At 44.6% G+C, this 24190-nt stretch overlaps 1 protein-coding gene across 2 annotated transcripts in view; it reads right to left on the bottom strand.

The window, feature by feature from the left end:
• The window catches only part of LOC129834321 (ALK tyrosine kinase receptor-like), a 733537-nt gene extending 710569 nt beyond the window's left edge, over positions 1–22968 (bottom strand). For both annotated transcript variants that reach the window (XM_055899197.1, XM_055899198.1), the window contains exon 1: positions 21199–22968. In XM_055899197.1, coding sequence (XP_055755172.1) covers positions 21199–21946 — 748 coding nt within the window. In that variant the 5' untranslated portion in view covers positions 21947–22968. The remainder of the gene's footprint in view (positions 1–21198) is intronic.
• Between the last annotated feature and the right edge of the window lie 1222 nt (positions 22969–24190).

The following is a 24190-nucleotide window of genomic DNA, read 5'->3' as shown; positions in this document are numbered from 1 at the left end:
GAACGAAGTTAAAATTGGGCACGCTATTTTTCCCTAAGTGAAAACTCTGCCCCCTATCCTAGAGAAGTTAACCTGCATGTGTCGGGCAATCTATACAGCTCCTTCTCATTGAATCTCCCCATGTTCCTGTTGTTTTAGGATTCTCATTGCTCCAGGTGCACAACCCCATTATTGAATGGACCACTGGTTCTATCCTGGGTTGGAGCCCGTTCTGCGACTCATATTGCCTTAAAGGCGGTGCAGCCTGCACCGAGTCATTCTCCTGTGGGCTCTGGTAAAGCCTAGGATTTATCCACCGTTCCCACAGAATAGCAGGACCTACTGGAGGTGTTCAGCAAGGCTCAAGCCACCTCCCTCCACATCGTCCCTACGATTGCGCTATTGATCTCCATCCCGGGCACAACACTGCCTTGTGGGCGGCCATATTCCCTGTCTGGCCCTGAGACAAAGGCCATGGAGGAGTACATTGAGTACTCTCTTGCTGCTGGGAGCATTCATCCTTCTGCCTCCTCTGCCGGCGCAGGGTTCTTTTTTTGTGGAAAAAAAGGACAAGACCCTGCTTTCATGTATGGCCTCAATGATATCACAGTGAAGAATCGCTACCCTCTACCACTCCTCTCCTCGGCTTTCGAACATCTCCAGGGGCAACCATCTTTTCCAAGTTGGCCCTTCGGAATGCCTAACACCTAGTTCGGATACGCAAAGGAGACGAGTGGAAGATGGCCTTCAACACAGCTAGTGGACACTATGAGTACCTGGTCATGCCGTTTGGACTCACCAACGCTCCCGCAGTGTTCCAGGCCCTGGTCAACAATGTGATCCATGACATGTTGAATAGATTTGTGTTAGTCTACCTCGACGACATCCTTGTTTTCTCCCATTCTGCTCAAGAACACGTCCTCCATGTCCAACAAGTCCTTCAGTGACTCATAAGGCCCAGTTGTTTGTGAAAGCTGAGAAGTGCGAATTCCACATCCTCATTATCTCCTTTCTGGGATACGTCATCACTTGAGGGAGTGTTCAGATGGACCCTGACAAGGTAATTGGATTGGCCCCAACCCACATGCAGAGTGCAGCTGCAAAATTTCCTGGGATTTGCTCATTTCTACCGCCGCTTCATTCGGGGCTACAGCACCCTGGCGGCTCCCCTCTGCACTCACTTCTCCAAAGGTGCCGTTCACATGGTCTCCAGCTGTTGACAGGGCGTTCTTGGACCTCAAGCGTTGGTTTACTACAGCCCCCATCCTCATCCATCCAGATCTGTCTGGTTAGTTCGTGGTTGAGGTCGACGCTTCTGACGTTGGAGTGGGGGCCATCCTGTCCCAGCAGTCTGCCCAGGACCAAAAGCTGCATCCCTGTGCCTTCCTGTCCCATCGTCTCAACCCCGCTGAGACAAATTACGACATAGGAAATCGGGAACTTCTGGCGGGCAAGATTGCGTTGGGGGAGTAGAGGCACTGGCTGGAAGATTAAGAATTTAGAATGTCTCCCCACCACCAAGCGCCTAACTTCTAGGCAGGCCCTTTGGGCCCTGTTATTCACCAGGTTCAATTTCACCATCTCCTACCGCCCAGGGTCCAAGAATGTGAAACTGGATGCTCTCTCTCACCGGTATAGTTCAGCTGCCACACCGTCTAACTCTGAGACCATCCTCCCTACCTCATGTTTGGCAGCTACAGTTGTCTGGGGTATCGAGAGCCTGGTTCGTAAGGCACAAGGTTACCAGCCGGACCCTAGGGGGGGTCCGGCTAACCAAATGTTTGTCCCTGATTCGGCCCGATCTCAGGTTCTGGAATGGGCTCATTCCTCCAAGCTCACCTACCATCCCGGCTCCCGTCAAACTCTGGCCTTCCTCAGACAACGCTTCTAGTGGCCCACTATGGTTCCTGACGTCTCAGCCTTCATTGCCGCATGCACGGTGTATGCTCAGAACAAGACTCCGAGGCAAGCTCCAGCTGGCTTCCTTCAGCCACTCCCTGTTCCTCATTGGCCCTGGTCCCATATATTTCTGGATTTTGTCACTGGGCTTCCTCCGTCTGATGGCAACACCACTATCCTGACAGTAGTGGATAGGTTCTCTAAAGCCGCCCATTTCATCCATCTCCCAAACTTACCTTCAGCCAAGCTCATGGTGCAGTAGGACTTCCGAATCCATGGACTCCCTGTCGACATTGTCTCTGATCGTGGTCCTCAATTATTTTCCCGATATATGGAAGGCGTTCTGCACCCTCATTGAGTCATCGGCCAGCCTGTCCTCCGGGTTTCATCCCCACTCCGAAGGCCAGTCGGAGCGTGCCAATCAAGACCTGGAGACTGCACTTAGATGCCTCGTCTCAACCAACCCCACTACCTGGAGCCGGCAACTTGTGTGGGTGGAGTACGCACGGAACACTGTTCCCTGCTTGGCCACTGGGCTCTCGCCCTTTGAGTGCTCCATGGGTTATCAGCCCCCGCTCTTCCCAAAGCAAGAAGAAGAAGTCAACATACCCTTGGCCCAGATGTTCATGCGCCACTGTCGGCGTACCTGGAAGAGATCTCGGTCTGCTCTTCTCAAGGCCACCTCCAGGTATCGTCGACAAGCGGACCGCCACCGGACTCCAGCTCCCCGCTATCATCTCAGGCAGAGGGTATGGCTGTCTACGAGGGACATGCCCCTCCGGGTGGAGTCCCATAAACTTTCCCCCCATTTTATTGGTATTTTCCCCATCTCTACAGTCCTTAGTCCCACTGCTGTTTGTCTTCTGTTGCTCCGTACCCTCTGTACACATCCCACTTTTCGTTTGTCCAGGATTAAGCCCTTGTCTCACAGTCCTTTGTCTCCTGTTTCCAGGCCAACCCCTCCTCCCTGTCTCATCGACGGTAATCGGGCGTACACAGTGAAACGCCTCCTGAGGGTTAAACCTCGGGGCAGGGGTTTCCAGTACCTGGTTGACTGGGAGGGTTATGGCTTGGAGGAGAGATGCTGGGTCCCCGCTAAGGACATCCTGGACCCGGCCCTCATCACGAGTTCCACCGCTGGCACCCCGGTCAACCAGGTATGCACCCAGGTAGGATGCCAGATGGCACCCCCAGAGTGGGGGGGTTACTGTCACACCCTAATCTGTTTCACTTGTCTTTGTGCCACCCCCCTCCATGTGTTGCCCATCTTCCCCATTATCCCCAGTATATTTATACCTGTGTTCTCTGTTTGTCTGTTGCCAGTTCGTCTTATCTTGTCAAGCCTACCAGCATGTTGTTCCGTGCACCTGATTTTCCTAGTCTCTTTTTTCTAGCCCTCCTGGTTCTGACCTGTTCTGCCTGTCCTTACACTAAGCCCGCCAGCCTGACCATTCAGCCTGCCCTGATGTCCAGCCTGCCTGCTCCCTGTACCTTTCGGAGTCTGACCTGGTTAATAAACTTCTGCCTGTCCTCGACCTGCCTATTGCCTGCCCCTTGTATTCTAATAACTATCAGAGACTCAAACAATCTGCCTCCTGTGTCTGCATCTGGGTCTCGCCCTGTGTTGTTATATCGTGTTCTAGGAAAATATATTAAGTTAAGCAGCTCTTGTCTGTGCGAACCTTTTTTGGAAATGTGGGGTTCCTCAGGGATCGTATCGGGCCCACTCCACATTTTACTTCTGGTCGAGATGAGAACACATGAATGGGAGCTCGTTTTACATCAGTACATGGCAAAGGCCACCCTGGAAAAAAACCTTTGGATCAAAACAGCTGTCAGGCTTCCCGTCCCTTAGAAAAATGTCCCCTCTACGCCTTAAAGTCATTAGCAATAGCCGGTCTACTCCTCCATGCTCGTCATTTAGAACGGGCCAGTGACCTGGCGGTTGGGTTCCTGTTCTCAGGCCATGTTAGACCCGTCACACTGCAAAGAACAGTTCCAAGGCTCAGTGACCAGGGCTATTCCATTACATGAGTTACTGCTGCTGAGGGGGACAGACAGCACAGTCACAGCTAATGATTTAAACCGAAGGCCTGTCAGAGCTATACATGTATAGCACCTGTATTGTTATTGTAGAGCACAGCCAAACTCAACTGGGGGACCATGGTCTGAGTCCGGACCCAGAGAAGGGTCACCTCGGACCGGACAACATCGCATTTTGTTAAATAAAAGTCAATACATTATTTTTTAGACAGCTTTTTTTTTAAAGATACCGGGCGCAGCGGCTTGTTTTTCTCGCTCACTCTGTCTCGAAGCAAAGCCCAACTCTACTAGTGCCCTGTCTGATCCAATCGTGTGGTTATATGCAAATACAAGAGACTGCATCTTACCCAATCACATGAATCCAAATATCCTCTGCGGAACCTTTGGGAAAGCAGGCAGAAAGAAACAGCAAGATATGACTGCCGTTCAACTGTAAATATCACAGATAGAAGGAGCTTAGATGCCAGTATCTTTGTTAATATGGCTTGTTTAAAAAAAAGAAGTTTACTCTTAAAACCGTATATTCAAAGACGAGTGGACGGAACAGTATTTATTCAATCTCCCCGCAATTAGCAAAAAAACAATGTGCCTGATATGCAGTGATTCTGGCACTTTTCACGAGAGCTACAATGTTAAGTGCCATTATGACACCAGGCATAGTAAATTCGATCAAACGTATCCTCTGAACACGGAGATATGAGAGGTCCACCAAAATCCTTGTCAATTCCCTGACAGCCAAAAAACGTGTAATCCAGTGTTTACTGAGGATATTTACAGATGCTGGGATGGTAAAATAATGCATGTGTGAAGTTGCTGCCATCTTGCTTGAGCGGAAAACAAAAAGATGAGCTCAGGGAAGAAAATGTGTCTTTGAAGGAGCAGGCTGGTGGTTGTGACCCTCTCACTTTCTGGGGAAAGATGGTGCCTGCAGCTGATGTCCCTGTGCTCAGGAGACTGACACTATACATCCTGACCATGTTTGGCTCCACATACAGCTGTGAATCAGCCTTCTCCACAATGAACTTTATAAAAAACAAACACCGCACCAGGCTCACCAATGAAAACCTGCACCAGTGTCTCAGAGTTTCTCTCACACCATTTGTACCAGAGTTCAAAGGATTGGCAGGAGACAGAAAGTGTAATTTCTCTTATTATTGCAAGGCAAGGCCCAGACTGATTTATACATGAACATTGCATGGCCCACAGTGACTGACGTTCTGTGCATTCAGATAAAAAAATTTGTTCCTCTGCTTTGTTCTCCAGAAAAATGCTCTTTATTTTATTTAAATATTTTTTGTATTATTCAAGGCCCATGTACAATGGTTCACAGTGCCCTTTTTGCATGGACAACTACTTTGTTCTTTAGCAATGTTCATACAATGCTGCACATGTTTACATTTGAAAGAAGTTGTAAATAATTCGTAGTCACATTTAATGTATTTAATGTACATTTTATATAACGACATGTTTCCAGCGCCGATAAAGGACGATATCCATCCAGACCTTTGCCACCTAGGAAATGTGTATCACTGGACCTTCTCAAAGAGTAATTGAGTACCCAGGGTATGGCTTAATGAGAGCTTCCGTTCCTGTGGGTCCCTTATGTCTCATCCTGTACGTGTGTGTGTGTGTGTGTGTGTGTGTGTGTGTGTGTGTGTGTGTGTGTGTGTGTGTGTGTGTGTGTGTGTGATCCATGTCAACAAGGTATCCAAATAGTTACATTCCCTTTATTCCCACCTGAACAGTAGGCCATCTTAGCATGCATACCTATAATGAAATGGTTTTCATCCCCTGTTATTCAAGGGATTTTCCCACAGGTAATCACCATCTGTATCCTCCAATAGATGACAGTTGAATCGGGCGGTTCATTATTACCAAGCTAGAATGTTAGATTGTGACATGAGCCGTTACATAGCAAAGTGTTACTGTCCCTTTCAATGGAGAGTTTAGATTCAGGTTCTTTCCAGTATTCTTCAAGCTTGGCATTCATTCACAAAGAAACATCAATATCAATCCGAATTGTACATCGACATCCTCCCCTCCTCTCTTCCAATGGCCTAAGCAAAAACCGTGCAACTTAAAAAAAAAACTCTGCTTGATTTTTGATTGGTATCGAATGACAAATAGGAAATGAGCCAAACTCACTTCCTACCAATGGCCATGCACTGGTTGAGCTGTGTCTGCCCACTTCGCTTCGGTTTAATCGCAACAAATGCTATCACAGCAAGGGGAAAATGTATCTCTCCAAGTGCTTTAGGGTCAGCAAGTTACGTATTAGCCATAAGCAAGAGCGTTGCGGTAGCGCTATATTGACAAAAACGTTGTCCAATGGGTGAATTCATTACCCTGACCCTGTTACACTGCTAGGCCTCCTTGTTTAGTCTTCATTTCGTTTCTATCTTTTTACCTACCAACAAGCAAGGTCAGGAAATGGCTGGGGGAAAAGGGAGTGGGGGGGCAAGGGCTAGACTGAGCCTGGACTGAGGGCAGACTCCATGGACAAATGCAAGCAAGCCACCAAGGTCGCCCCCGATGTCATCCAGCTGATTGTTGCACTGCTGATGCACTGCTGATGTGGCTGCATGGAGCCTGGCTACCGACTCATCTTGTTCTACTGTTCCAGCAGGACCAATGATCGAAAGGTATCCAGCTGCCTCAAAGCAGCCCACTATACCCAGGACTGTTTTAAATCAAACCTCCTTAGCCCTGAAGCTATTCAAATATTTGGACAGAAGGTCCATTGGTTAATTAAATGGATGACTTGGATATGAGTGTACACTACAGCTACAGTACATCATTGCAAGAGGTGGTGGGCATGGGTAAATTATAGTTGAATAGTAGTGTTCAAACGACATGTCCTGCTCTCCACTGTTGGTGTACCATGCTGTAGTAGTGACCATGGTACTTGCCTACAGAGCAGCAAGAGGAACTGGCCTTCCCTACCTTCAGGCTATGCTCAAAACCTACCCCCCAACCCAAGCAACCCGTCCTGCCACCTCTGGTCTCTTGGCCCTCCCACTCGGAAAACATCTGAAATCCTACCTCTTCAAGGAGTATTTTAAATAATCCCACAGCACCCTTGCACACCCTTCTCACCCCCCCCCCCCCCCCCCCACCCCCCCCCCCCCAAAAAAAAGAACGCCTTTTGTGAACTAACACCCACAGTTTACTTTTATTTGTATTTATTTTTTCCTTTTCCTAGCTCTGACTTTGCTGAGAGCTACTTTATTGAGGAAAAATGTACTTACTATGACTGTGATATGTGGTAGTTCCACCTAGCTATTTTAAGATGAATGAACAGGGAAAACTACATAAATATAAAATGTCTTTGTTTATTCAAGGAGTTGCCATACGGCGAGACACGAATATCGGAGGTCGGTAAAACAGCAAGCAAAGTAAATAGCTATCCCTCTTAGATATTCCATTTTCAACATCACATCGATGAAAATGGGTGGCAACAAATAACGAATGGCAATCACAACATGCAAACAATTCATCTCATTTAGACAGTCTTCAATTATTTGCCAGCATATTTCTGCCCGAATAATCTGTGCTATCAAGTGTGGAGCGGGAAGCCTGATGCACTGAAACTTCTCCACTGAAAACAAAGAATAAGAACAGCGAAAGGTCCCGACTCCATCAAACTTCTCCACGCTGAGTGCACTCTCCGCTGCTCTAGCCGAGAAGATAAACAAACTGTTCGGAGACGTCAGAGAGTGAGTACAAAAACATCCGTGGCTGTGCCACTCTATTCAGTCCCAATGACACGAACGAAAGGTTCCGCCTCGATCCTATCAACCTATCCACTCCGCTGGGCACATTGGGACGTCCTCTCAGGCGCTCCCTCTGATCAGATATTTCCAAACAGCCCCTTTAGCCCCTCCAGTGCCATTACTCGCCCCACCTCTCTCCCTTCTGACCCCTCATCTCTGCCCTAACCTCCCCAATCTACCCCTTTCACAGCTGGGGTGCATTCCACGGGCCTGGTGGTGCAGTGGAGAGATGGGTGAACTGTTACGCACCATGCCCGTCTCTTAAATATGAGGTGTGTGATTACGAGAATCTCCACCGTGCCGCTACTTCTTCCCCATTTCATTGTGAATCATATCATATTATAAGTGGGTTTTGTCCAGTGACAATGATACGGCGCACATCACACCGTGCTCCTCGACAATCCCATTACGGATGATAAAGGGAGTTGGGAATGTTTGGGATGTGGCCTGAGAGCACTCAGGGGGCTCTGTCCTAAATGGCACCCTATTCCCTATTCAATGCACTTCTTTTGATGAGGGCCCAGAGGGCTCTGGTCAAAAGTAGTGCACTATATAGGGAATAAGGTGCCATTTAGTGACTCAACCTCTGTGCTTCAGACTAAAGGCAATTAGGGAGGATGTATGAATGGGATCTAAAGCGATCTGCATCATCAGCCGGCTAGTTTCTCCCCCTGCACATCCTCTTGTTCATGGGCATCATGAGAGGCTGTTAATTGTGACACCAGTACCCACACTCGCTAATTGTGCTAGCTATGACCACACGACCACACACACTAATTGTGCTAATTGTGACTACAATCACATGCACACACACACACACACACAGAATGACATCAGCAAAGAAATAGGTTTATTGATGTCCTACTACCTTTGGAAGGACCTGGGTGTGTTAATCCACAAAGCCACATAGATATAGATTGTAAGTAAGTCTGTGTGACATTCTGACTCAATCATTATCCATGCGGGTGAGAGGAACTTGATGTACTGTATTACGCCAAAATTGGCCAAATAAGACTCATCCGTTGATGGATGATGGACAACTGAGATGATTGTCCGTCAAAACAAAATCACAATATGTCTGCCTTTGTGCGGGATGTGCTCATCCCAAAACAGTTGACTTGAGTTTAATTGTTGACGTTCAAACACCAACAATTATTGAATGTAAATGCAACTGAATCCGTGTTCGTGAGTCTGTGTGGCCATAGCCTAAGGGTTAGCAAGGTTGCACAGCAATAGGTGTAGTGTGCTCTCCACAGTAATAGCACATGTGAAATCCTTATTGAGTACAATCATTTTACCTCATGTTTCAGTTGCAGCCGAGTGTCAAGGATGGGATAAACTGACAATTGGTAGAAAGAACTCCTGCCTTGCCATGTTTTGAAAAGGTTGCTTCTTGGTAGATTTTACATCATAGCGATGGCACTTGAATTAAAACATGCAATCAAAAGTTGGTACTTGCACTGAAAATCTCTTTCCTCGGTCTCGTTCCAGCAGGAATGTAGAAAATGTCACACATTTCTCACTGTGACACACAGTTGCCCATTATGGCAGAGCAGAGAAACCTAGGTCTACATTAGTGTCATAGCGTTCCAAATTCCACACACACCAAGTATCTCCACCAATGTAACTCGCACATAAACACTCTCCGACTTCCTACACGTTGCGCGTAACCTATGAGCATGAGCATTGTAAAGTGGAGCATCTCTGAAAAAAAGTGGCTGCATAAATAAGCAATTGACGTGTGCCTCTTTCTCCATAAGTGGCATTAAGCTAAAACTCACGTGCCGTGCCCTAGCTTCCATATGCACTACGCAATTAATCAAAAAAGCTGTTGGAGGTTCTAAAAGAACAAACAAAAAAAGTGACGTAAATAACAAAAACATCCGGGAACAGAGACAGACGTGACCAGCAAGACCACACCAAGTGGCTGGAACAAGAGCAATGTCACCTTGAATTAAATGATGTCATCATATCAAATAATGGCCCTGGTATTAAACGCAAGTGCAGTGACTTAACATCATTAGAAGCATTAGGCGCCTGCACCACCAATTTTTGCAATCTCTTCCAAGCTCCATGGAGACACCACCAATGAAACTTTGCAATATTGGATCATAAACAAATGTTTCGGAGCACAGACAGAAAGCCTAATGATTTTGTTATTCCTCTTGCTGCTTTTGTCACGAGGAGAAGTGAGTGGTCGGATTGCACTGGCCGTACAACCGAATGTTTAGATCACAAATAGATTGTGGCGGGTTCAAGGGTCGCCTCATTAATATGTATTAAGTTCAGTGGAGGCTGCTGAGGGGAGGATCGGCTTATAATAAACGCCTGGAATGGAGCGAATGGAATGGCATCAAACCATGTGTTTGATGTATTTGACACATTCCACTGATTCCGCTCCAGTCATTACCACGAGCCAGTCCTCCCTAATTAAGGTGCCACCAACCTCCAGTGATTCATTTCATTCACCTGGACCTATCAGAGGTTGTCTTTGGAAGTCGCATATTTTTTAATACTGGACCCTTTGAATTTAAAAGGGTGGGAGAGGGGGCCACATCTGAATCACGTTATCAATACAGCAGAAAAGAAAAGCCTTCAAGGATGTGAAAAAATAGACTCACGACCGTAAATTACTGTAATTAAGCAATCAGAATTCGTTTGGCAACGGTTCATTGGATGTCAGTCAAACAGGACTGATTTTCTTGCCCACGCGAAAGGTCAACAGCTCTCAAGGTGGCTGGATTGGCTGGAAATGTGACATTATGCTAGTTGTATGTACAGCTGAAGTCATACGTTTACATACACATAGGTTGGAGTCATTAAAACTTGTTTTTAAACTACTCCACAAATTTCTTGTTAACAAACTATAGTTTGGGCAAGTCGGTTAGGACATCTACTTTGTGCATGACACAAGTCATTTTTCCAACAATTGTTTACAGACAGATTAATTCACTGTATCACAATTCCAGTGGGTCAGAAGTTTACATACACTAAGTTGACTGTGCCTTTAAACAGCTTGGAAAAATAGTGAAAATGATGTCATGACTTTAGAAACTTCTGATAGGCTAATTGACATTTTTTGAGTCAACTGGAGGTGTACCTGTGGATGTAGGTACTTAGTTTCACTGGCCTACCTTCAAACTCAGTGCCTATTTGCTTGACATCATGGGCAAATCAAAATAAATCAGCGAAGACACCAGAAAAGAAATTGTAACCTCCACTAGTCTGGTTCATCCTTGGGAGCAATTTCCAAACGCCTGAAGGTACCACGTTCATCTGTACAAACAATAGTGCGCAAGTAGAAACACCATGGGACCACACAGCCGTCATACCGCTCTGGAAGGAGACGCAAAGCCCTAACCTCAATCCCACAGAAAATGTGCGAGCAAGTAGGACTACAAACCTGACTCAGTTACACCAGCTCTGTTAGGAGGAATGGGACAAAATTCACCCAACTTATTGTGGGAAGCTTGTGGAAGGCTACCCAAAACGTTTGACCCAAGTTAAACCATTTAAAGGCAATGCTATCAAATACTAATTGAGTATATGTAAACTTCTGACCCACCGGGAATGTGATGAAAGAAATAAAACCTAAAATAAATCACTCTCTACTATTATTCTGACATTTCACATTCTTAAAATAAAGTGGTGATCCTAACTGACCTAAAAACAGGGAATTGTTTCAAACTGAGTTTAAATGTATTTCAACTGTGTGCCATTCCCAAAGAGGCATGATGCAATCACAAACATGTACATGTCACTGTTGGCAAATTTCCTTAAATGCTTTTATTTAACTTAATGAATCATTATAAATGGTTTTGATGTCATATGTACTTTCTAATGTGATGGGACAACATGTATGGGGCAAGAGTGAGAAATAATGAAGCCCGCTTGATCTAGCGCAATACAACTTACCCACTGGGCACAGACGTCAATTCAATGTCTATTCCATGTCATTTCATTGAAATGATGCGAAAACAATGTTGATTCAACCAGTGTGTATTGATCAGGGACTGAACAAGCAAACACCTTTGGGACTTGAGTGGGGCGAGACAGGGCGACGGTGTCACTTGTAATTGGGCAACTCCTTGAGTTCCCATTGATTATTTGAGATACATAACTAACGAACTGCCGTGTCATTTTGACTTTCCATTAGCAGCTGATTTATACAAGCTTTAAATGTCAAGTGTGTCATTGATTGCCATGTGTTGGTCCCCTGTCCTCAGTGACACGGGTCTGCATTGTCACTTTGTGTGGCTTTGCAGCCTTCCACCTGGCTGGGTGAGTCAACAGCAGTCAGACATGCAGAAGACATCCCTCAACATAAAATAACTGCACAGCCCAATGTAATCCAATGTTATGAACTAGATCAAACATTTGTGGAAACATTTGTAGTTATTTTCTCATCTACTGTAAATATGCCATACACCTCCTGGTATTGTGATACTGTTGAACTGCCAGTGGCTTATTAGTACAGGATGCTTCTTTCCACCCACATACACATCCCTCCTTGGAAAGGTAATGCGAAACCAAGTATTATCCACCATCAAAGAGGTAAATGTGAGAAAAAAATTAGCTTGGAATGAAATATGACTCCCGAGAGTACTTGGCTTGATGACGCATACACATGGACTCTCTCAATGCACAGTATAGTTTAATTTCTAGAATGTTTGCTAGATGTTTGCCCAACAGAAAGCAGTGTTTACCTGTTCTCTCAAAATGGACCAGAGGATGGGTAGTTCGGGCAAGCAAAAGTTTAACAAGTTGAAAACAAGGTTTCTGACACTACAGGGTATTTTTTTAGACCCCTTGACTTTTACTCTTTTGAGTCTTGGTGGTTCCATTTTAAAAAGTGTTTCCCAGATCTGTTCATCAACACAATCCTGTCTCGGAGCTCTATGGACAATTCCTAAGACCTCATGGCTTGCTTTTTGCTCTGACATGCATTGTCAACTGTGGGACCTTATATAGACAGGTTTGTGCCTTTCCAAATCATGCCCAATCAATTGAATTTACCACAGGTAAACTCCAATCAAGTTGTAGAAACATCTCAAGGATGATCAATGGAAACAGGATGCACCTGAGCTTAATTTCGAATCTCATAGCAAAGGGTCTGAATACTTACAGTTGAAGTCGGAGGTTTCCATACACCGTAGCCAAATACATTTAAAATCAGTTTTTCACAATTCCTGACATTTAATCCAAGTAAAAAATCCCTGTTTTAGGTCAGTTAGGATCACCACTTTCTTTTAAGAATGTGAAATGTCAGAATAATAGTAGAGAATTATTTATTTTTGTTTTTAATTCTTTCATCACATTCCCAGTGGGTAAGAAGTTTACATACACTCAATTAGTATTTGGTAGCATTGCCTTTAAATTGTTTAACTTGGGTCAAACGTTTCGGGTAGCCTTCCAAATCAAATGAAATCAAAGTGTATTTGTCACGTGCGCTGAATACAACAGGTGTAGACCTTACAGTGAAATGTTTACTTACAGGATCTAACCAATGGTGCAAAAAAGGTATTAGGTGAACAATAGGTAGGTAAAGAAATAAAACGACAGTAAAAAGACAGGCTATATACAGAAGCGAGGCTATAGAAGTAGCGAGGTTACATACAGACACCGGTTAGTCAGGCTGATTGAGGCAGTATGTACATGTAGATATGATTAAAGTGACTATGCATATATGATGAACAGAGAGTAGCAGTAGCAGATGTGTTGCTACCTACCCTCACCACCTGGGGGCGGCCCGTCAGGAAGTCCAGGATCCAGTTGCAGAGGGAGGTGTTTAGTCCAAGGATCCTTAGCTTAGTGATGAGCTTTGAGGGTACTATGGTGTTGAACGCTGAGCTGTAGTCAATGAATAGCATTCTCACATAAGCGTTCCTTTTGTCCAGGTGGGAAAGGGCAGTGTGGAGAACAAAAGAGATTGCATCATCTGTGGATCTGTTTGAGCGGTATGCAAATTGGAGTGGGTCTAGGGTTTCTGGGATAATGGTGTTGATGTGAGCAATTACCAACCTTTCAAAGCACTTCATGGCTACGGACGTGAGTGCTACGGGTCTGTAGTCATTTAGGCAGGTTGCCTTTGTGTTCTTGGGCACATGGACTATGGTGGTCTGCTTGAAACATATTGGTAATACAGACTCAATCAGGGACATGTTGAAAATGTCAGTGAAGACACCTGCCAGTTGGTCAGCACATGCCCGGAGCACACGTTCTGGTAATCTGTCTGGCCCCGCAGCCTTGTGTATGTTGACCTGTTTAAAGATCTTACTCACATCGGCTACGGAGAGAGTGATCACAAAGCCGTCCGGAACAGCTGATGCTCTCATGCATGCCTCAGTGTTGCTTGCCTCGAAGCGAGCATAGAAGTAATTTAGCTTGTCTATTGATGGTAACGGCAGCTTTCCCACTCGCCTTTTCCGGGTCCTGACCAGGCATCTGGCTCTTTGTCCTCTGTACCTGCGTCGCTTCCTCTTGCAAATAACGGGATTGTCAGCCCTGCCAGGTGTTTGGAGAATGTCTTGTGCGTCTTGTTTGTTGAAGAAAAAAATCTTTGTCTAATCCGAGGTGAGTGATCGCTGTCCTGATATACAGAAGCTAATTTTTGACGTAAGATACGGTTGCAGAAAAATGATGTACTAAATAAGTTACAAAATAACGTGGAAAAAACACATAATAGTACAATTGGTTGGGCGCCCGTAAAACTGCTGCCATTTCTTCCGGTGCCATTTTAGCCCCAACAAGCTTCCCACGATAAGTTGGGTGAATTTTGGCCCATTCCTCCTGACAGAGCTGGTGTAACTGAGTCAGGTTTGTTGGTCTCGTTGCTCGCACACGCTTGTTCAGTTCTGCCCACACATTTTCTATAGGATTGAGGACAGGGCTTTGTGATGGCCACTCCAATACCTTGACTTTGTTGTCCTTAAGCCATTTTGCCACAACTTTGGAAGTATGCTTGGGGCCATTGTCCACTTGGAAGACCCATTTGTGACCAAGCTTTAACTTCCTGACTGATGTATTGAGATGTTGCTTCAATATATCCACATCATTTCCCTGCCTCATGATGCTATCTATTTTGTGAAGTGCACCTGCACCTCCTGCAGCAATGCAGACCCACAGCATGATGCTGGCACCCCCGTGCTTCACGGCTGGGATGGTGTTCTTCGGCTTGCAAGCTTCCCCCTTTTTCCTCCAAACATAACGATGGTCATTATGGCCAAACAGTTCTATTTTTGTTTCATCAGACCAGAGGACATTTCTCCAAAAAGTACGACCTTTGTCCCCATGTGCAGTTGCAAACCGTAGTCTGGCTTTTTTATGGTGGTTTTGGAGCAGTGGCTACTTCCTTGCTGAGCGGCCTTTCAGGTTATTTCGATATAGGACTCATTTTACTGTGGATATAGATGCTTTTGTACCTGTGTCCTCCAGCATCTTCACAAGGTCCTTTGCTGTTGTTCTGGGATTGATTTGCACTTTTCGTACCAAAGTACGTTCATCTCATCTCTCCTTCCGTATGACGGCTGCATTGTCCCATGGTGTTTATACTTGCGTACTATTGCTTGTACAGATGAACGTGGTATCTTCAGGCGTTTGGACATTGCTCCCAAGGATGAACCAAACTTGTGGAGGTCTACAATTATTTTTCTGGCGTCTTGGCTGATTTCTTTTGATTTTCCCATGATGTCAAGCAAAGAGGCACTGAGTTTGAAGGTAGGCCTTGAAATACATCCACAGGTATGTCTCCAATTGACTCAAATAATGTCAATTAGCCTATCAGAAGCTTCTAAAGCCATAACTGTCATGTTTTGTCTTTGATCTTCATGTCTTGTCCCTGTGCTTCCCTCTGCTGGTCTTATTAGGTTCTTTCCCTCTTTCTATTCCTCTCTCTCCTCCTCCCTTTTTTTCCCTCTCCCGCTCTCTCTCTCTATCGTTCCGTTCTTGCTCCCAGCTGGTTCTCATTCTCCTAACGAACTTATTTACTCTTTCACACCTGTCCCCTATTTTGCCCTCTGATTTGAGTCCCTATTTCTCCCTCTGTTTTCTGCTTCTGTCTTTGTCGGATTCTTGTTTGAGGTTAGCTGCTCTGTGTCCTTGTTCCGCCCTGTTGTGTTTTTGCATTTGTCAGATGTTGCGTGTGAGCAGGTGTCTATGTCAGCTACGGTCTGTGCCTTCCTGAAGCGACCTGCAGTCGGTGGTCGCGTCTCCAGTCGTTCCTCTCTACTGACAAGAGGTTTTCAGTTTCCTGTTTTGGATTACCTTTGGATTATATCCAGGAACATCATTGTTTGTTTAAGACTGGAATAAAGACTCTGTTTCTATTACGTCGCTTTTGGGTCCTCCTTCATCAGCATAACAATAACATCATTTTCTGGAATTTTCCAAGCTGTTTAAAGGCACAGTCAACTTAGTGTATGTAAACGTCTGACCCACTAAAATTGTAATACAGTGAATTATGAGTGAAATAATCTGTCTGTAAACAATTGTTGGAAAAATGACTTGTGTCATGCACAAAGTAGATGTCCTAACCGACTTGCCAAAACTATAGTTAATAAACAAGAAATTTGTGGAGTGTTTGAAAAAACGTGTTTTAATGACTCCAACCTAAGTGTTTGTAATTTTCCGACTTCAACTGTATGTAAATAGGTATTTCTGTTTTTCTTATTGTATGTAGATTGATGAGGGAAAAAAAAGCAATTTAATCAATTTTAGAATAAGGCTGTAGTTTAACAAAATGTGGAAAAAGTCAAGGGGTCTGAATACTTTCTAAATGCACTGTAGGTGGGCTGAAACTCAGACATAATCCTCACATAGGTCATCCTCAGGATTATGTTTCTCAAATAAATAAGAATACTCCAGTGGCAAAGGAGGGCTGAAAGCGCAAACATCGAGAAATGAATCCATGAAAGTACACTGAGAAAGTCAAATCAATAATCGAATCAAATTGTATTTGTCACACACGTGTTTAACAGATGTTATTGCGGGTGTAGCGAAATGTAACGAAATGTAGCAAAGTGCTCTTGGCAATTACTTCTATTTAATTCCAAGCTAATTATTTCTCATATTTACCTCTTCGATGGTGGATAATACTTGGTTACACAACTTTTCCCTCTAGGCTGTGAGTATATGGGCAGGTTTTGTCATCTTGTATGGCAATGACAGGTTGAGACACCGGGAGGTGTTTTTCGAACATTACAGGGTTAACGAAGTAGGGGTCAGCTATGGTTTGCTCTTGTAATCACAAGATACTGTAACGATCCTACTACTCACACCAGTAGGTACAAGCGCCATATATTCAGAGCAGTGGGACCCTTCTCGTATTTTCTGATTACAATAGAACATAGGGCTTATGCAAACCAGAGTTGAGAGTTGTTAAACCAGAGTTGACTTTGTTAAACCTGCAATGAAAATGGGCCATCACGGTGGATGTAACAGTGGGGAGGATCCCACTTTTGAAACCAGTAGCTACAATAAGAGCTGTATACAGTATAAAGTATGTCTCTTATTGTAACTACTGGTTACAGTGCACTTTAGATCTGAGTATGGATTGGTTGGTTCAAATGGAAACAATGTTGGGGGGAAAAAGGAAGTTGGCTAAGAATGAATGGAAACACTCGACACGGGGGAACTGTGCTATCAGTCTTAGACCAAGCCAGCCCCACAGTTTGCTTATCTAAGTGGTTCGGTTGCGTTTTTGTAGGCCAGCCTCCCTCATCAAAGCGATTTAAGCAATTATGATGATTACAGTGCACTGAAGAAATGGGGAAGCACCTTCAAGTGTTGAGTACTAAGCATTCGCCAAGATAACTGCTTAATTTGTGCTTGATCAAAATAAACGTTTTATTTTGTATTTTTATCCCTGTCACGCCCTGATCTGTGTCACCTGTCTTTGTGCTTGTGTCCACCCCCCTCCAGGTGTCGCCCGTCTTCCTCATTATCCCCTGTGTACTTATACCTGTGTTTTCTGTTTGTCTGTTGCCAGTTCATCTTATTTGTCAAGCTTACCAGCGTTCGTCCTGTCAGCTGCTGCTTTTTCCAATCTCTCTTTTCTCGCCCTCCTGGTTTTGACCATTGCCTGTCCTGACTCCGAGTCCACCTGACTGACCACTCTGCCTGCGTCTGCCTGCCGACCTGTACCTTGCCCCCCTCTGGTTTACTGAACTCTGGCTGTCCCTGAGCCTGCCTGCCGTACTGCACCTTTGCTCCAACTCTGGATTGCTAAACTCTGCCTGACCCTGACCCTGAGCCTGACTTCTGTCCTGTACCTTGCCCCCCTCTGGATTACTGAACTCTGCCTGTCCCTGTGCCTGCCTGCCGTCCGGTACCTTTGCTCCACCTCTGGATTACTGAACTCTGCCTGACCCTGAGCCTGCCTGTCTTGACCTGTCGTTTGCCTGCCCCTGGTGTTACAATAAACATTGTTACTTCACAAGATCTGCAATTGGGGTTTACCTTGATTCCTGATAATCCCTGACCTATCGGTACAGTGTGTCTTAGGTTCAGGGAATTGATGAGGCCTTTTAGGCAGGTTTAGAAATACAAAGTAAACTACTTGAGGCTTTTATAACTTAAATAGCAATACATGAACTTTGACAGAGATTTCTCAGAGTTATTTTTGCCAACAGTACCTTAATGTGGGGTAATATTGTAGACTAGATGGGCCATAACTTTGATTTGGAAGGTATGTCAAGTCAATGTGGTCAAAATTAACAGGGGGGTGAAGCATTAGTAACTACTTCATTACCAACATGGAAACAACATCAATGAAATCTAATATAGATGCTGTATAATGTTTAATACAGCAATAACATCTGCTCTCGATGTAGTCTTATTGCAAAATGAAGTGAGCGCTTGCTCTCAATGTAGTCTTTCGTTGAACCCCAATCTATTCACAATACCCCATCATTATAAAAGAATTGCCAACTGTTGAATAGGCCTAACAGAAACACAACTTGCTCATACAGACGAGTGCCCTATAATTTGACGCAACACCATCACCACAGGCAACATCTTTCATGTATCGCCAACATTCGTAGAATATGACGATATAACATGAGTCATTATTTACTACTGATTGAGTAGCTGGACTCTGTTACATAAGCACTAAGCCTAGGGTAATGTATGTGGGGTAACTAGCCACCTGGGGTATCTGCCCCTACTACTCTTGCTCATTGTTATCCGTCTCATCTAAAACTGTTAAGTCACTAACAAACCGATTCTTAGGTAAGTCGATCTAATATTTCATCATTTAGAAAAAGTTACATACACAATCTGATTAAGTTAGATCTATAAACATACATACACCTGATTCAACTGGTTAACTAATCATCGAGCCCTTGATTGATTAAATCAGATGTGCTGGAATAGATCAAACGGATGGAATGGTTGTGGGTATTTAAGAAGAGATTTTGAAGCACTGACATACTATATACAGTGCATTCGGAAAGTTTTCAGACCTTTTTACTTTTTCCACAATTTATTATGTTACAGCCTGTGTATTCAATATTTTTTCCCCTCATCAATCTACACACAATACCCAATGGTGGCAGCATGATGCTGCCACCATGCTTCACCGTAGAAATGGTATTGCCCAGGTGATGAGCAGAGCTTGGTTTCCTCCAGTCGTGACGCTTTGCATTCAGGCCGAAGAGTTCAATTTTGGTTTCATCAGACCAGAGAATCTGGTTTACCCCCCCCTTTTTCTCCCCAATTTCGTCATATCCAATGATAAAATTGTCTCATCGCTGCAACTCCCCAAATGGGCTCGGGAGGGGCGAAGGTCGAGTCATGCGTCCTCCGAAACATGACCCGCCAAACCGCGCTCCTTAACACCTGTCTTCTAAACTTGGAAGCCAGCCGCACCAATGTGTCGGAGGAAACACTGTTCAACTGGCGATCGGAGTCAGCCTGCAGGCGCCCGGCCCGCCACAAGGAGTCGCTAGAGCATGATGAGACAAGTAAAGCCCCCCCTGGCCAAATCCTCGACTAACCCGGACGACGCGGGTACTCCCGGTCAAGGCCGGTTATGACACAATCTGGGATTGAACCCGGGTCTGTAGTGACGCCTCAAGTACTGCGATGCAGTGCCTTAGACCGCTGCGACACTCGTGAGGCCTGTTTTTGGGGGGGTTTTGCAAACCATCCTCAAAACCGAGTTTAGTTTTGTCATTATGGGGTATTGTGTGTAGATTGACGAGGGGCAAAAATATTTAATCATTTTTAGGATAAGGCTGTAACGTAACAAAATGTCGAAAAAGTCAAGGGGTCTGAATACTTTCTAAATGCACTGTTTATATACACCATTAGTGGAGCATAAAGATAATTATAAACTGGGTGGTTCGAGCCCTGAATGCTGATTGGCTGAAAGTCATGGTATATCAGACCGTATACCACGGGTATTACAAAATATTTATTTTTACTGCTCTCTCTAATTACTTTGTTAAGCAGTTTATAATAGCAATAAAGCTTCTCGGGCTAAGGGCTGTGTCCAATGCATTGTGTCATATACCACACCCCCTTGTACCTTATTGCTTAAATAATACACCCTTTTTAATGAAGCAGTAACATTTAAGGCAATCCAATGCAAGTCAATGGTACCTAAACTAGCATTTTCCATGTCCAAATTATGAACAAGTAAATTTATTGAGTTACACAGTCAGTGTTTAGATACTTTATGTTAGGGAGGATTTGGGCATGATTTGGCACGAAAATTAAAAGAGTGACCATGTAGTTACATCAGAACCTCATCATAATGAGGATATTAATAGTGAAATTTGCAATGCCATTTTGTTTCAATATTTGATTCGTTTAGTTAAATAAAAATGGATAAAATAGATTTTAACTCACTAATCTTTGGGGGCAAGATACCCAGGTACTTGGGAAAAACTCCCCTTTTCTAAACACATATCATTAAATAACAAACAAAAAGTGTCAATTGTAGCCACTTATTATCCTTCATAGTTTGTTTTCCTAAGCATGACCATCATCCACATACCAAATGTTTTTACCAAACTTTTTCGTGTCAACGATTGGTCATTGTTCTTTGGGGGGAACCTAAGTCACCCTACTTTCGCCACATAACTCAGAAAGTAACACCACAGTGCCATCAGTCTGTGTAAAAATGTATCCAAGAGCAGTAGGAAATAGCCAAGCCCTAAAGCTATATGTCAAACCAAATAACCTTATCAACCCCAACAACACTATCAAACTTTTATCCTGAAGTTTCCAGACAGTGCAAAGGAACAAGCAGCCTTATGGATATCGACCAACCAACACTGAGTGTGGTCACTGTGGTCATCGTTCATTCATTGATACTGTTAATTGCTACATGTCGCTCAATGAGGCATTGCATTATGAGAACGTGTGTGTGTGTGTGTGTGTGTGTGTGTGTGTGTGTGTGTGTGTGTGTGTGTGTGTGTGTGTGTGTGTGTGTGTGTGTGTGTGTGTGTGTGTGTGTGTGCGTAACAGGTAAATTAGGAGGGATCGCAATCCAAAACCTTACCTCGGGAGGCTATATGAATAAATAGTCGGGGGTCAGCTGCTCGTATCGCCGCGGTGTACTTGTCCTCTCTCCCAGGAACCTGTGCTTTCTTTTCTGGCATAAGCCGGACCCTTAGCCGGCCCCCTTCGGCGCCCAACCACCATTCTAAAATACTTGTCAGGTCCATTTCCAGGAAAAATACCGGGTCTTCTTCGTAGACTGTCAGTCCACCGCAACCCATTTTAACCACGTCCTCCCCAATTTCCACCACGACTTGATTTGATTTTCGGCTGGCTTTCGTCAAACCCAAATTCAGAACTTTGGACAGCAGCGGATTGTAGCGGTAAGGGAACTGTCCACCAGCACTGGTTGAATTCTCTGCCGCCATGCTATCGATTGCAGCCAACTTTGGGTCGAGAAAAGTAGCAACCGTTTTTTGTAAGGGCATGCAGTTCATCCTTAAGTTAGCGCGCACCATATAGCACCCATTAATAGTCAGACAATGTCCGTTAAGTGGGCGTTTGATCAACTCGGCCATGTAGTAGCGCAACAGAGAGGGCACTGCAAAATCAACGGCCAGGTTTTTCCTCTTGAGTCGGGAGTTGTATGTCTGGTTGGAGTCTTTCTTGCTGCTGGCATCCCCGCTGCTGCTGTTGCCGAGACCCGCGGAGGGTAACGCAAGCCCTGTGGTGGTCCTTTGCAAGGCGCACTGCAGCTCAGCGAGAAACGCTGCAGACCAAACGAGCAGGAATACTATCCTGGTCGTCATGCTTGGAATCGGAAATTCTCCTTTTTGATGCTCTTTTACCACCTTTCCCTTCCCTCCTTTTTTTCACCGACACAGCACAAAATCAAAGCGCAAATCAATTATCATGCGGACTCCGTAGTTCTGGCTTGTGACACCCGCGGCACATTTGTTTGGTGATAGCGGTGACTGTTGCTACTATCCTCTTTTCCTTAAAGCCGGAAAGTGTAATCCTTTTTCCTCCCTAAATTATGTCCTTTGTCACGGGTGTATGGCCCCAATTACTGCAGGGCGCTGCTTGATATGCCACTCGGGTCCGCTTCAGTAGCTGTCAAAGGCTCCTTGTGTGTGTCTCGTGGAACAGTTGTGGCAGTACAAGTAGTCGTTTTGTCAGCTGAGATATGCAGTATTGCTCGCTCCTCTCATAACGCCTCGTACACACCGGGTGGGTAGTCCTGTATGCGTTCCAGCAAAAGCCCATTCATTTCAGTGAAAGGCAAAGGCACCGCTGCGACTCATCTGACGGACTACAGTATTTTGCGATACGTGGGACTACGTGCAGTGTTTCCCATGCATTGGATTTTTTTTCAACTTGTGCGTTGCTTTGCAGTGCGGTACCAGTAGTAAACCACCGAAGAAGTTGCTAATGTGTAGCGTGATTCTTTTTGTTGTGATGCGGCACATAGACTGTGAAGACTATGTAAAATGTACCATATGACAATAATTTGTGTGCCGGCGGATTAAGTCTTTACTGACCATGCCAGCATTCAGCAAAAGCTGTTTGACAAATTGACCGACCGTGAACCCATTTAGGCCTACTCCAATATGCATCCTCGATTAAAATCACCACCCGAGTTTGGAGCGGCCAAGCATATAGTGCAACTTGAAATCCAAATAATATAGAGATTTCCCTCGAATAGGACTATGCCCTCTCTGTCAGGACGCAGTGTCTTCCAATTGATATCACTTCTGTAGTAGGACGGATCCTCTTCACAATTGGATTAATTTATTCCCGGGACGTGTTTTTTTTCTATGTTTTTTGCTAATTTCTTTTTGTGTGAGTCACCTGTTCTCCCCAGGTTCCAATTGTAAACTAATTTATACATCCCGTTGACGTCAGTGTGAAGCCAGTTATCCTCGAATATGCAAAAGTGTAGCCTATAGCCTCAGTACGATCGTCTGCCAGTTGAACGTCTGTTGCGGGTAGGAATGCACCTTAGGCTGTGTCAGCGTCCATTACAGAGCCTTGAATCTCATTGAAATTACGCATGCCAAATGGTGCGCCACAGCAGCAGTGCTCCAGAATTCGCCCCAAATGAATTTCAATGAATCATCAAGCCTTTTGCAAGCAAATTATTTACCCACCACTCTCCCCAAATGCATCCTGAATTGGTCATTGTTTTGTGTAGCCAACCCATTAACAATTGGGTCTTACCAAGAGCTAAGACGATAAGCCGAAGGTGTCATAGCCTACTCGGAAGAAATTGAGATGGATAGGTTATCCAAGGCTTTCAATTTCAATTTGACAGCTAAAACATAATTTGAGTGCCTGGTTATCTTTGACCCAGTCAGTTTGACACTTAGTGTGGTTATTGAGCTATGACCCACTGGTTCAGATCAGAAGATTGGAGACGTGAGTTTCAGATATTTATTTTTGGCTACCCATGAGCATAAACGTCATTCCGTTTCATCTGTACTGTTGTTGTCACAGATCCTTCTGGAAATGTCATTGCGCAGACCTGGCCCCTATATTCCCACTGATTGTATTTGTATATACAGTTGAAGTCGGAAGTTTATATACACTTTAGCCAAATACATTTGAACTAAGTTTTTCACAATTCCTGACATTTTAACCAGGTAAATAATCCCTGTTTTAGGTCAGTTAGGATCACCACTTTATTTTAAGAATGTGAAATGTCAGAATAATAGCAGAGAGAGAATGATTTATTTTATTTCTTTCATCACATTCCCAGTGGGTCAGAGTTTACATACCTTCAATTAGTATTTGGTAGCATTGCCTTTAAATTGTTTAACTTAGGTCAAACGTTTCCGGTAGCCTTCCACAAGCTTCCCACAATAAGTTAGGTGAATTTTGGCCCATTCCTCCTGACAGAGCTAGTGTAACTGAGTCCTTGCTCGCACGCTTTTTCAGTTCTGCCCACAAATGTTCTATAGGATTGAGGTCAGGGCTTTGTGATGGCCACTCCAATACCTTGACTTTGTTGTCCTTAAGCCATTTTGCCACAACTTTGGAAGTATGCTTGGGGT

This window comes from Salvelinus fontinalis, chromosome 35 (genome assembly GCF_029448725.1).
Source record: "Salvelinus fontinalis isolate EN_2023a chromosome 35, ASM2944872v1, whole genome shotgun sequence".
NCBI lineage: Eukaryota > Metazoa > Chordata > Actinopteri > Salmoniformes > Salmonidae > Salvelinus > Salvelinus fontinalis.
This window is presented reverse-complemented; position numbering and strand designations above follow the sequence as displayed.